The sequence below is a fragment of the Crinia signifera genome, chromosome 4, assembly GCF_055691185.1.
Source record: "Crinia signifera chromosome 4, ASM5569118v1, whole genome shotgun sequence".
Lineage (NCBI taxonomy): Eukaryota > Metazoa > Chordata > Amphibia > Anura > Myobatrachidae > Crinia > Crinia signifera.
Window position 1 is genome coordinate 290,107,354 of NC_139220.1, and position 14,112 is coordinate 290,121,465.

The 14,112-nt window shown below is 45.8% G+C and overlaps 1 protein-coding gene across 1 annotated transcript; it reads right to left on the reverse strand.

The window, feature by feature from the left end:
- Positions 1 to 509: 509 nt before the first annotated feature.
- On the reverse strand, positions 510 to 7,553 carry LOC146073128 (uncharacterized). Its single transcript, XM_083180308.1, has 6 exons — positions 7,255 to 7,553; positions 7,175 to 7,193; positions 5,589 to 5,957; positions 4,349 to 4,600; positions 3,701 to 3,935; positions 510 to 832 (listed from the first exon to the last, which is right to left on the reverse strand). Exons 1-6 carry the CDS (start codon positions 7,551 to 7,553, stop codon positions 510 to 512), a joined length of 1,497 nt encoding a protein of 498 aa, XP_083036434.1.
- Positions 7,554 to 14,112: the final 6,559 nt, after the last annotated feature.

Here is a 14,112-nt window from a genome sequence, read left to right on the forward strand (position 1 = left end):
CTACATCCTCTGTAAGGGCAAGCTCAATCTGTGGCAGAGCTGTCAGGGAAGGTGTGTGATTCACCACTATAGAACTCGTTAGCGCTGCCTCGTATTTTAACTGCTGCAAACCGTATGAGTGCAAGGGTACATACAGTGTATATATAGAGCTTAGTAAATCGCAAAGAAGGCGGACTGGAACGTTCTTCAATCTGCATTCCTCGTGACCCTTTAAAACACAATTCTCCGGAAAACGTATATGCCTCTGTGCAGTGGTCGCTAACAGCGTGGTTTGTAACGTAACCTTTTTCTATATATTGCGGATTACCTAATTACACGATCACCGACACCAAAAAGGAACCACTGCACCCGCCACCCACCTCACTGCTAGGTGATGAATTCATATTAGGACCCGGTAAATAGCCACATTAAACATGGAGGATGTAACAGCGCTCTCGTAGAAAATATGGGTGGCCCTGAAAAGGGCCTTTGTGCGTGTGTGGGTGACCGCATGAGAGGCACCTGAGAATTTAACCCCCGAACCCATAGAGAGTGCGGCCCTGGCGCTTCAGAGCATAGACCACGTCCATAGCGGTCACAGTTTTCCTCTTGGCGTGCTCGGTGTAGGTGACGGCATCACGAATCACATTCTCCAGGAACACCTTCAGCACACCGCGAGTCTCCTCGTAGATGAGTCCCGAGATACGCTTAACACCCCCTCGTCTAGCTAGACGACGGATTGCAGGCTTGGTGATGCCCTGGATGTTGTCACGGAGAACCTTCCTGTGGCGCTTAGCGCCTCCTTTGCCGAGCCCCTTTCCACCTTTACCTCTTCCAGACATTCTCAAAAAATCTGTGACGATCAGTAAGAATGAGTAATAGGGATGGGTAATCATATGATGTTTCATCGGTAACATCGGATTTATGGTTCCAATGTTCGATGTTTAACCCTGCTATGTTGAGGATCCAATGTTTCATCAACATCGCTAGATTTCTCCCCCGATGTTTTTCTCAATCTTCCAATGTTTTTTCTTTTGTGTGTCAATGTGTGCTGCTTTCAATGCTTTTGCAGCCAGCTCACTCTCTCCTTGATTTATATTCATTAAAATCTTAAGACTGATAAAAAACATTAACAAACATGGCAGTATCACTGCTGGCTGGGCTTTCATATGTGTGTGTGGCTGTGTGCTGCTGCTGTGGGTGGTAGCTGACAGTGAAAGACAGTCTGGCCAGCCATTCAGCAGCAGCACACAGGACAGCCCCACCCCTGCCTCACTGCAACTGGTGCTGTTAGTGAGTCACTGTCACTGTCTACTGTGGTGTTTCTAGCACAGGTCTGGTTTGCATATCAGTGCTGATATACAGACCACACTGTGCTAGAAGCACTACAGCAGACAGCGACACTCCAGGCAGGGTTTTCAAAGATAGTGGGTGCTAGAATGAACAGTATAATATGAAAGTCACTAGTAGTGACATTGTGGTGAACTCCCTTCATATTTATTTATTTATTAATAGTTTCTTATATAGTGCAGCATATTCACTTGCGCTTTACAATAGGAGACAGTGATACAACAAACTGGGTATTTACAGTCAGTCAAAGGTATGAAGGTCCTGCTCGCAAGCTTACAATCTATCAATTGATTTATTATTATGCAGCAAGCATATCACAGCACCTTACAAAGGGCCTGATTCAGTTGTGGATGCAGACATTTGCACAGTTTATTTCTTTGAAATGCAATGTCAGTCACACTGCACATGTGCAGTGATTTATTAGTAACAGTGTTCGCAGATACTGAGTGACAGGTACAGTAGTTTCTATTTGAGGGAGGGGATGGGGGCTGGTTTTTCAAATGCAGACGTGTTTCAAACATTGATGGTTATTCTAAGCAACAATAGGGTTGCTCAGATGTTTGATGTTCTCAATGTTGCATCTTTTATACTTAAGTTGTGGATTTGAGAGAGCAACTGCATCCACCTCTGAATTAGGCCCAAAGTTTTTGTATATTAAAACAATCGTGATAAACTTATTTAAATTAAAGGGTTTTTTTCAATGTACTATGTGATTGTTCTATGTAGTATGTTCTATGTTGCACTGTGTGTACAGTTTTTTTGTTATTTTCTATGATCAACATAAGTTGCTACAGTTAAAAATCTAGGTAAAAATAGCAGATTGTGAGTTGTTGCAATAAAGTTTTGATAGTTATTGCTTCATGTTTTTTTCCTTCCATAACAAATTTGATTTACCCCAAAACATGAATCATATATCCATTGTGTGTGTATAACTGTAAGCCTCCAACAAGATAAACTTAATAGAGGGATTATTTATCATTTCAGAAGCTTATTAGTGTATTATATGCTTTGGTAACCAGTTTATTTAAAAAAACATCGAAACATCGGTTAACATCGGGTTCACAGTACCAATGTTTAGGTCTAAATGATGTTTTGCATTCAATGTTGAAAAACATCATTTGACCGATGTTTTCTTTCGATGTCCCATCCCTAATGAGTAAGCTTTCCTGTCAGCGGCTTTTATAAAGTGGAAAGCGGACCTGATGGGTGACTTGGACTTAAAGGCGGAGTCATGGCTCGCCTTGCCATTCGTTCATAAGCACAACCCTTGGATTGTTTTCCTTTTGTTCGCTACAAGAAGATATTGTTTTATGTTTCGATTTATAGTAACTGCTCTCTTGGTATTGTTTTCTTTTTTTTTTCTTGGTTAATACCCAGTGTAAAAAATCAGCTTGATAAGAGAACTAAATCATTCAACTACGTTGTGGTGAATATTTGTGTTGATGAAACGTAATGACCCAACGTTGTTAGTTTTATTTTATTTTTTTCCCTTCATTTTATTATACGTGGAATAGATATAGATACATTGTATATTTTTAATTTGAAAGTGGGGGAATTGGTAATGACAATGGACCCACACAATGAGAGTCGCTCAGATATCGGCGGGAAATTAAAGCCATTACTGTAACGTTTCCCTGGCTCCCGGACTCGGTGCGTATTTCAGCTTTGCGGCGCTCTGAACTGTAATCGCCTTTCAATCAAGTGTGTGCGTGTTACAGTAGGAACCAAGTGTGCCTGAGCAGGAATTACGTGTTCACCCTTAATTAAATGCATCGAAACGGAACCGGAGGTCATAGAAGTAACTGGGTACTGAGCTACGTTGACGTACTGCACACTTCATTCAGAAAAAAAGACAGCGATCCATTGCCAACGGTGTACATTGCCACCCTATGGGTCGCATGTATCTTTTGTGTATTTAAGCAGCCAGTGACATCTGCAACGTAATGAACCGGTCCTACATTTGAAACTGGATTCAGATCCCCTAGAAAGAGAAATACAGAATGCAGCTTTGCAAGTGGTAGAGATAAAGGCACTTTTTTGTGTGACCCAGTAGGGTTAACAATAGCTAGAGGGTACGTCACAAGTCAGTTATATCGGTCGGAGCATGGACACAGCAAAAACCATCATAGTTACAGCTCGATTAGAGAGGAGGTGGGTGGCTCTGAAAAGAGCCTTTGTGCTGGTGTGGGTGGGAGAAGAAGGGGAGATTACTTGGCGCTGGTGTACTTGGTGACGGCCTTGGTGCCCTCGGACACGGCGTGCTTGGCCAGCTCTCCAGGCAGCAGCAGGCGTACGGCGGTCTGGATCTCCCTGGAGGTGATGGTGGAGCGCTTGTTGTAGTGAGCCAGGCGGGAAGCTTCCCCAGCAATGCGCTCAAAGATATCATTAACGAAGGAGTTCATGATGCCCATAGCCTTGGAGGAGATGCCGGTATCAGGGTGCACCTGCTTCAACACCTTGTACACGTAAATGGCATAACTCTCCTTCCTGGTCTTCCTACGCTTCTTCCCATCTTTCTTCTGGGTTTTGGTCACGGCTTTCTTAGAGCCTTTCTTGGGAGCCGGCGCAGACTTGGCTGGATCAGGCATATTGGCAGATAATCGTTTCTGAGTCGTTGCAGAAAAAATCTGTCCTGTGCCGCTCCAGATCGGCTCTATTTATAGGCAGCTTATGCAAACGAGGCGTCCTCGCTGCTGGTAACACTATTGGCTACGAGTGATGTCGGCGAAACCCCGCCCGCCATTTGCAGATTGGTCCAGTTACACAGTAACCAATGCAGATCAGGTTCCTGCACAGACCAATCACACAGCAAGAACTGGACCCTCCTGAGTGTATATTTAAGAGGAGGGCGATATCGAGAGCGCATTGTCTGCACGCAGTACAGTTTCGAATTTGAAGAAACGCGCCCATTGAACATTTTAGCATGTCAGGAAGAGGCAAACAAGGCGGCAAGACCCGGGCAAAGGCCAAGACTCGCTCATCTCGTGCCGGTCTACAGTTCCCGGTTGGTCGCGTTCACCGTCTGCTGAGAAAGGGAAATTATGCGGAGCGTGTGGGAGCCGGTGCTCCCGTCTATCTGGCCGCGGTGCTGGAATATCTGACGGCTGAGATTCTGGAGCTCGCCGGTAACGCTGCCCGCGACAACAAGAAGACCCGCATCATCCCCCGCCACCTGCAGCTGGCTGTGCGCAACGACGAAGAGCTCAACAAGTTGCTGGGTGGAGTGACCATCGCCCAGGGAGGTGTACTGCCCAATATCCAGGCCGTGTTGCTGCCCAAGAAGACCGAGAGCCACAAGCCAGCCAAGAGCAAGTGATGTGACCGTCAGATGTTTTACCCGTTATTGACCCAAAGGCTCTTTTCAGAGCCACCCACCCCGACTGTGAAGTGCTGATTCATCTCTATAAACTGGCTAAATGTCAGTCCTTAGCCCGATTTAGCGGGAAAGGTTGAAGTGGTACCCGGGACCTTTGTACGGGAGGGAGGGAGGAAGGGAGGGTGTAAATGCCCCGGCTAACCTGCCCCATGAATCTGTTGGGACAGGAGAGGCTAGCTCTGGAAACAGTCGAAGGGCAGGAGAGCTTGATCCATGTAAGGAAACCTCGTCCCTTCTCTAATCATGTTTATGGTGAAGGCCGGTAGTGATTGACCGTTCCCTGCATCGACGGAGCTTGTGCATCTGCCTATCACAATCAGATGAGATCTGCCCTTCATACTGGCAGGAGCGGGGAACAAAGGAAGGAACCGAGGCGTTAAGAACAAGGTTCCAGGAAGCAAAAATCACTTATTTGTAGCTTATGCTTCAGCCCGTATAGTAACATTTCGTGCCTGGTGAGGAGGACCGGGAAGCCGCACGTGCTTTTACTTCCCTAGAAAATGCCATTTTAAACTTCTCGAAATGCACCTCTTACACACGTGTGATCTACTAGTCTAACCTTTCGTAGCGAAGACTAGGAGTAGTCCCCCTGCGCAAAGCATATGGAGGTGGTTCAGAAGCAGGGTGAAAGCCAGGTAGGAGCGGAATATGCGCTGTGGGTACCAATTTGGAGCCCGGGTGTCTGTCCCCCCGTTAAAGGAATTGACATCATTCCACTCAAACACCAATGTGCTTTACGCTTCAGCTCGTTCAGAAAGATTTGGTGGCTCTGAAAAGAGCCTTTGTGGTGTTGCGTGTATAGGAGTGCCGAATATCTCTATGCCCTCTCCCCTCGGATCCTGCGGGCCAGCTGGATGTCTTTGGGCATGATGGTCACCCTCTTGGCGTGGATAGCGCACAGGTTGGTGTCCTCGAAGAGCCCCACCAGGTAAGCCTCGCTGGCCTCTTGCAGGGCCATGACGGCAGAGCTCTGGAAGCGCAGGTCGGTCTTAAAGTCCTGGGCAATCTCACGCACCAGGCGCTGGAAGGGCAGCTTGCGGATCAGCAGCTCGGTGGATTTCTGGTAGCGGCGGATCTCGCGGAGGGCGACGGTCCCTGGTCGGTAGCGGTGAGGCTTTTTCACGCCGCCGGTAGCTGGGGCGCTTTTCCTGGCGGCTTTAGTGGCCAACTGCTTGCGGGGAGCTTTCCCGCCGGTGGATTTACGCGCTGTCTGCTTGGTCCTGGCCATGATCACAAAAGAAAATGCGTGCAGCTACAGTACCGACTGTATTTTATTAGAAACGTCGCCCCCTTGCTATTCTATTTATACACAGTGTTGCACGCTGATTGGACAGTGTGGGCATGCCTCCTCTATCGATTGGTTTAATACAACCGTTTGAAGCATTCAAAAAAACCCCGCCTTTTCTAGCCATGGCCGATTGTTTCAGATCCTGGGATAAAATAATCGGCATACGAAGCCGGTGTATAGAATTCAAGCACATTAGCATAAATGCATCATGTTTACCAGTGTTAGCTGGGATTTGTGACAGCTACTGTAGTCATCCATCCACTTCATATACGTTGCTTTACATTCTGCACGTTAAGAATTTAAAAGGATCCGGGATACGGTGTTTATATGTTTCTGCTCCTACATCTCCTATTCATATAGTTACATCACGTTTACCATTGTATTTTTAACTTCCAAGTCTGCAGCTATTAAAGATACTGTAGATATGTATAATTTAGAATGACAGGCGCCGCAGAACCTTATAATAATAATAATAATAATAATAATAATAATAATAATAATAATAATAATAATAATAATAATAATGTTCTTTATAGAGCGCTCTTATAGAGTCCAACGGGACTCAATCTATAGTTATATCATGTATTTTTTTTTATTTTTTTTCACTTTGATCGGGTCTTTAGTATTGTAGTGTCATAATGATCATGCAGTACGTTATAATCATGGAGAGCACAGTGTCAAATCTACGTCCCTGGGGCCAAATGCGAATGAACATGTTCATCTCAGTCCTGAGGCCATGTGATGTGATGGGTCTTTTTTTTAATTCTTTTATTGACTTTCACAAAGTAGTGTAGATCAACTGCCAGGACACCGAGGTTTCAGCGTCTTCAAAGACGGAACTGTATGAAAGCCCGGTTCATTTTTAAGAATTTGTCTCTTGCAGTCTATTTTGTTAAAATAATAACTTGTATTCATTAGATTAAGACAAGTTCTTGTCCACCATATTTTGGAGGCATCTCAGAAACAAAGGATTACAGTCTAGGCTGCAGCACGTATCATTGTTACAGATTTAGAACAATCTTCTCAGCCTGTGCGAGTTGTTACAAATTACATGCATGCAACATGTAACCTAAAGAAATGATACTTCTTTGTAAGTTCATCTTCGTTTACTTCCGCCGACGTATAGTCAGGGGACCGCCACGAGCGGCAGTAATGCTAGCTCAATGTTATATAGCTCTCACGAGGAATAGGTGGGTGGCCCTGAAAAGGACCTTTATGTGGGTGAGAGGATCAGAGGCGCCTCAGCGTTTAGCCCCCGAACCCATAGAGAGTGCGCCCCTGGCGTTTCAGAGCATAGACCACGTCCATAGCGGTCACGGTCTTCCTCTTGGCGTGCTCGGTGTAGGTGACGGCGTCCCTGATCACGTTCTCCAGGAAGACCTTCAGCACCCCGCGGGTCTCCTCGTAGATGAGTCCGGAGATGCGCTTCACGCCTCCTCGTCGGGCAAGGCGGCGGATGGCAGGCTTGGTGATGCCCTGGATGTTATCTCTCAGCACCTTCCTGTGGCGCTTGGCGCCTCCTTTCCCGAGCCCCTTACCACCTTTGCCTCTGCCGGACATTCTAGCTTCGTCTCCTCCGCTCTAAGTGAAACTGGAAACCTTTTGTATGACGACGTACGTTACTGCGGTGCAGTCTTCTTTTTATAATCTTAGGGCGGACCTGGACGAAGACCTTTGGTTTTTGAGGGAGGAGTCCAGCCTCACAACTTGCTCATTGTGAAACCGCTACAATAGGGACAATAGAGCGCTTTCAGGCCGACGACTCCACCTGCTGCAAATATTCTACACAAGGACTCATCCTCTATACTGTGCGTGCACTGATTGCATAGCAAGCGTAAACGTGTCTAATGATGCGTGTGTGCCTATCAGATGGTAACTATATGACATTGGGTCTGTGAGAGTGACAACTCGAGTCGTACTGGAGGTATTATCACACGTAGGGAAGCTGTTGGGAACAGGACCTGCTTCCTCAGCAGCAGGAGGCGGCTGCACACGATGGGAAAGGTCGCATGATTTTCAACAAACGATTATTCCAGCATTACCAATGTGAGTCTCAGTAGAATAAAGCTGTAAAAGTGTTAACAATCCACACAAGCAGATTTATGAGCAGCAGAAACGAGACCTTCTTGTATCGAGCTCCCGTTCTCAGTCACAGACATTCCATACACTGTTATAAGATTTTGCAACATTGTTTGTTCTTTCCTCATTTGTATACATACAGTGCGGTAGAGGAGTCTTTTTGATACAACAAATCTGAACCAAAGAGGGAAATGCAACAAGTGGTCCTCCTCTCTGTGTAACCTTAGTTCTTCAATGAACGCACGATCTCTCCGGGATGATTTCAGGAGCTAATAAAATCCTCTCATTTGAAACTATTAAACCATTAATAAAACACTAAAGAACAGAAGCTGGGGACAATAAACGGCACCACAATACCCGAACACACGGCATAACCCTCAAATGACAATGTGAGTGACGTTGGGCTACATTTACTGAGATGGGAGTTCCACTGAAGATGGGTTGTTGCCAATGGCAACCACCAATCAGATTGTATCTGTTATCGTGCTACGGTCAACAACCCATCTTCAATAGAATCCCCATGTTAGTGAATTGGGAGAAGAGTGGTAAGAACTTAATGATCATCATCAGCAACGACCGGAGACCGATCATCCGTCTTTATTGTTTATTACAAATACACAGACATAAATTAGGACCTTAACAGACAATTTGAGGACGAGAATGGACTAAAATAAATAAGTGATTGTAATGAATTAATTTACAGTTTCTTATATAGCTCACACAGATTCCGCATCGCTTTACAGAGAATATTTGAACATTCACACCAGTCCCTGCCCCAGTGGAGCTTATAATCTATATCCCCTACCACACATATGCACACACACAGACAGACACTCTAGGGTTAATTTTGTTGGGAGCCAATTAGCCTACCAGTATATTTTTGGAACAAACCCGGAGTACCCGGAGGAAACCCACGCAAGTACAGGGAGAATATACAATCAGCGCCTTCTGTCTCCCCAGCCATCCATTCATCCATTGTCAGCCAGCTTCTGCCAGCACTCCTTCTGTCTCTCCAGCCCCTACCCCCCCCCCCCCAACCCCCTCTTTCTTCCTCTGCCACCCACTCCTTTCCTCATACCTGGCTGTTTCTTCTGTCTCTCCAGCCTTGTGATTTCTCCCTAACCTTAGCCAATTCCCTTCTGGTTCTAAAGCCCTGCGTCGCTTCCCTTTTCCCAACCAGTCCTTTTCCGTCTTCCACGTCTGTTTAATGTCTTGTCTGATTCCCTGATTTTGTGGTGGGCAGACTCGATGATGCCCGCTCCCGATCCTGCCCCTAAGCAGCTGCCTAATGTTAGAGGCCTACATGACGCTACCCTTCTCCTTCTGTTTTGGCTGCTCCTTACATTTCTCCCATCACCCTTCTGTCTCTCCAGCCCTATGGAGTATCTCCAATGAAGGTGTCCATATTCTAATTTTTTATTTTTTATTTTACGACACTATGATGGGAACTTCTGAGATGGAAAAGGAAGGATCCAATGGGATTCTCTTTTTAATGTACTGTATCTACCACAGTAAAGGTCATTGATACAGAGCCGTACAGAGTGCCATGTTAAGATCCGTTGCCCATGTCTCCAGAAGGTAATACCTTAGACACGGCACACAAAAAAAGGGGCAAATCAAACAGTCAAGGTAAATGACGGAAACATTCTTAGTCCTAGGACATGACAGGAAACTGTAAGGAAATGGATTAAGAGGCAAATTTGAGGAAAAGTTGTTTCAGCAAAAAAAAAGTAGCTGACAAGTTGAATAGCCTCCCATGAATTGTGGCAGATGATAATACAGTTTAATCATGCCTGGAATAGACCAAATAATAATAATAATAATAATAATAATTACAATAAAATAAGAATTAGTTTTGAGAATACTGTAAGTATGGAAAAAATGAAGAAGGTCCAAGAATGTCTCACCTGCCATCAAATTCTATGTCTAAGTTCTGGTGACAGAATATCTGATGTAAATGTGGGTGAAAACCTAGGATACAGTTATACTCCGCTTTGCACAAGATCTGCGTCTCTCTTCTGCACGGAACACTAGCTCCCATTCACTATTACAGGACTTTCATCAGGCTGCTCCTATCCTATGGAATGCCCTTCCATGCACAATAAGAACTCCGCTAGCCTCCAAACTTTCAAGTGTTCCCGGAAAACTCACCTCTTCAGGCAAGCCTATCATATTTAAGTTCTACACGCATAACCCTCTGAGGCACTTATGTATTATTTTCTTCCCTTCTGGACTTGTAACTTGGTGGGACTGCTATGCTATTACTGGTGCCTCTTTCCCTCCTATATTCCTATAGATTGTAAACTTGCAGCAGGGCTCTCCTACCTCCAAGTCTGTCTGTTGTTACCCAATTTGTTTTATCACTGTCTACTATTGTAAAGCGCAACGGAATCTGCTGCGCTATATAAGAAACTGTAAATAAATAAATAATACAGTGACTATCAAGCAGTATGGATCAAAATAAAGACAGAAACCGACTCATCGCACACAAAAACAAAGTTGTTAGATTTTAGGCAGGCTACTGCAGGAATTGAAGAGGACGTGATCTTCGCCGGACAGTTGTAAGTTTACTTCCTCTGGTTCCCCTATGGATTGCGTCGGACACCGGACCCCCGGACCAGAACCCCAGGACACCAGACCAGCACCCCAGGACACCGGACCCCCAGGACACCGGACCCAGGGACCTACCTTACGGGCTCAAGATAGGTAAGTATCAGTATGTGTGGGCTTTGGATGAAATAAAGTTTTATTTTTCTTGTGTTTGTCAGTGTGTGTTTATTTGACTATTTTTAATACCGTTGAACTACAAGGGCCAGCGTGCCCTTTAATTCTCCGCATGCTTGGACTTTTTTTTTTTACACAGCACAGCCTGCACGGATCTGCCTGATCCGTGCAGAATGGCCATATGAATTCGTATTAGCGGCCATATATATGGCCGCTAATACAAATGAATACGCCATCGGAGGTTTACAAAGCAGTCGTATCTGACTGCTTTGTATATTACCTTCCGGAACAGGAATTTGCATACGGCTGAAAAAGCCGTATGCATTCATATTCATTCGTATTAAGAATACGAATATGATATATCGTATTCTTAGTAAATCTCCCCCCATAGTAGGGATGCCAATCCCGGGGCATTTTTTCAATCCCGGGATTCGGGATTGAAAAATGCTCAATCCCAGGATTCCCGGGATCCCGGGATTGGCCTCCCTGATACAAAAAAAAACACAGCTGTCCCCATCCCCCCCAAACTGCCCACACCGTAAATCAATTAAAGGCAGAATAATCCCAAACCACTATCTCCCTGCCTGCACTGCACTGTCACTTACATGGAGGTGGTGACAGGCAGTAGCAGGAACATCTCCAGCAAGCGGGTGGCCAGGAAGGACGAGCTGCACAGCGGGCGGCCAGGTAGGACGAGCTGCACAGCGGGCGGCCAGGTAGGACGAGCTGCACAGTGGGCGGCCAGGGAGGATGAGCTGCACAGCGGGCAGCCAGGGAGGACGAGCTGCACAGCGGACGGCCAGGTAGGACGAGCTGCACAGCGGACGGCCAGGTAGGACGAGCTGCACAGCGGGCGGCCAGGGAGGATGAGCTGCTCAGCGGGCAGGTGTGTGGCCAGGCAACCTAGTACAGAACAGTGTGCTATAGCGGTATGACAGCAGCCGGGCTGTGCAGCGTGACGTGATGTCAGGGGTCACGCTGCGCAGCCCGGCCACCGCCATGATGCCGCTACAGCACACTGTTCCTATCAGTAAAATACCGGCAGACAGCAGTGTGGCTATCGGGCACTAATCCCGCATTCCCGGGATTGGAAGGCTCAATCCCGGGATTTAAATCCCGCCTTTTTTAGGCCAAAATCCCGGGATCCCGCCGATCCCGGGATTGGCCTCCCTACCCCATAGACTGGATGTCTTCTTGAGAGGGACAATGTAAGTCCCCAGAGAACTGTCAAAACTGAAAGTGGATAAATCAATGGGGCCAGATGGGATACATCCAAGGATACTAAAAGAGCTTAAAGTGGAGCTGGTAAAACCAATAACAGAATTAATCAACCAGTCACTAGCTACTGGAGTAATCCCAGAGCACAGGAAAACAGCGAATGTAGTCCCACTGCACAAAAGTGGAAGAAAGGAAGAGGTAAGCAACCATCGACCAGTGAGCCTTACATCAGTAGTAGTGAAATTTATGGAAGCACTCTTAAAATAAAGAGTTGTAGAATATCTCAAAAGCAGCAATTTACAGGATCCGAAACAGCATGGGTTTACTGGGGGAAGATCATGTCCAACACATCTTATTGACTTCTTTGACTGGGTGACTAAAGTAATAGATCAAGGTGGGGCTGTAGATGTAGGTTATCTAGGCTTTAGTAAGGCTTTTGACACTGTCCCACATCGCAGACTGTTAAATAACCTTGAAAGCTTGGGATTGGATTTCAAGATAGTTGAATGGATAAGAGCATGCTTTTAGGACAGAAAACAGAGAGTTGTAGTAAAAGGAGTACAGTCAAAGGAGGGAAAGGTTACAAGTGGGGTACCCCAGGGATCTGTACATGGACCAGTGCTTTTTTATTATCTGTATTGGTGATATTGCACATGGAATTGAGGGTAAAATGTGCCTTTTTGCAGATGACACAAAGGTATGCAACGGGGTAGACACACCAGGAAGGGTAAAACAAATGATTGGTGATCTAGGCAGATTAGAGGAATGGTCAAGAGCAGTGGTAGCCAACCCTAGACCTCGAGAGCTACCAACAGTGCACATTTTCCAGACAACCTAGCTGCTGCACAGCTGCACTCATTAATCACTGACACATTTTAAAAGATACACAGATGGAGCTAATTAGCTCACTTGTGATTCTGTGAGGAGACCTGCAAAACATGCACTGTTGGTAGCTCTCGAGGACTAGGGTTGGCTACCCCAGGTCAAGAGCATGGCAACTATAGTTTAATGTCAAATAAAAAAATGCAAAATCATGCACTTGGGTCTCAAAAATCCAAAGATTAAATATAGTATAAATGGCACTATAATGGAAACTACTGAGGAAGAGAGGGGTCTAGGTGTCACTATTTCAGGGGACTTAAAGGCAGGTAGGCAATGTAACAAAGCAATGAAGAAGGCAAGTCAGATGCTTGGTTGCATAGGGAGAGGTACCAGCGGTAGAAAGAAAGAAGTAATAATCCCACTGTATAGGTCATTGGTACGACCTCATGTAGAGTACTGTGTTCAGTTCTGGAGGCCATATCTCCAGAAGGCTTTATATAAGAAACTGCAAATAAGTATCTGCGCAAATAGAGTACAGGTAATCCACACAACTAAGTTAGGCCTAGATTCCCACGGTGTTTCCTGGCAGGAGTCCCCAAAGCAATTCTAGCGCAATTCTTAATGCGGAGATGAGTGCGGACAGGGATTGCAATGCAAACCGGACTACTATGCCAAGTAGCCCAAGACAAAAACTAAACTAACAAGAGCAGTATTACAGTGTATACTATAAGGCTGGCCCCGTGGTCCTGTCATTGTGGTGTGCTACAATAGCATAACAACCACTTCCAACCGACTCCTAGTATTGGCCCTTGACTGTTTTTTTGCACCCGTTAGTCTTTTTTGAACTGATTTGAGCTCTGGCTGAATGTAAACTAAAGCTATTTCGCTGGAGGTGTGTTTCATAGCAGTCTGAAAGAAACACAACCTTGTGAATATAGCCATTTACTGACACGTACTGTATAACTAGCATAAACAGAGTGGAGTGATGAACTCCTTGGGTTTCTTTGAGACAATTTAGTGGATGTGGCACCCGCTGTCCTCGGCTATCGACTGTGCTAGTAGGTATACTGATCTCGGAATAGAAACTAGAGTTTATAGAGGCTACCTTGGAATGCAAGCTGCCTGTGTTAGCCAGCTGTGTGTACATGACCTCGCACATCAGCTTAAATGGTTTCAACAGGCTAACTGCTCTGCACCGTGTGTCCCGCAGCTCACCTTCATTATCTCCAGGGCTGCGAGGAGAGAAGAAGCCCGGGTGGGACATATTAATGTCACA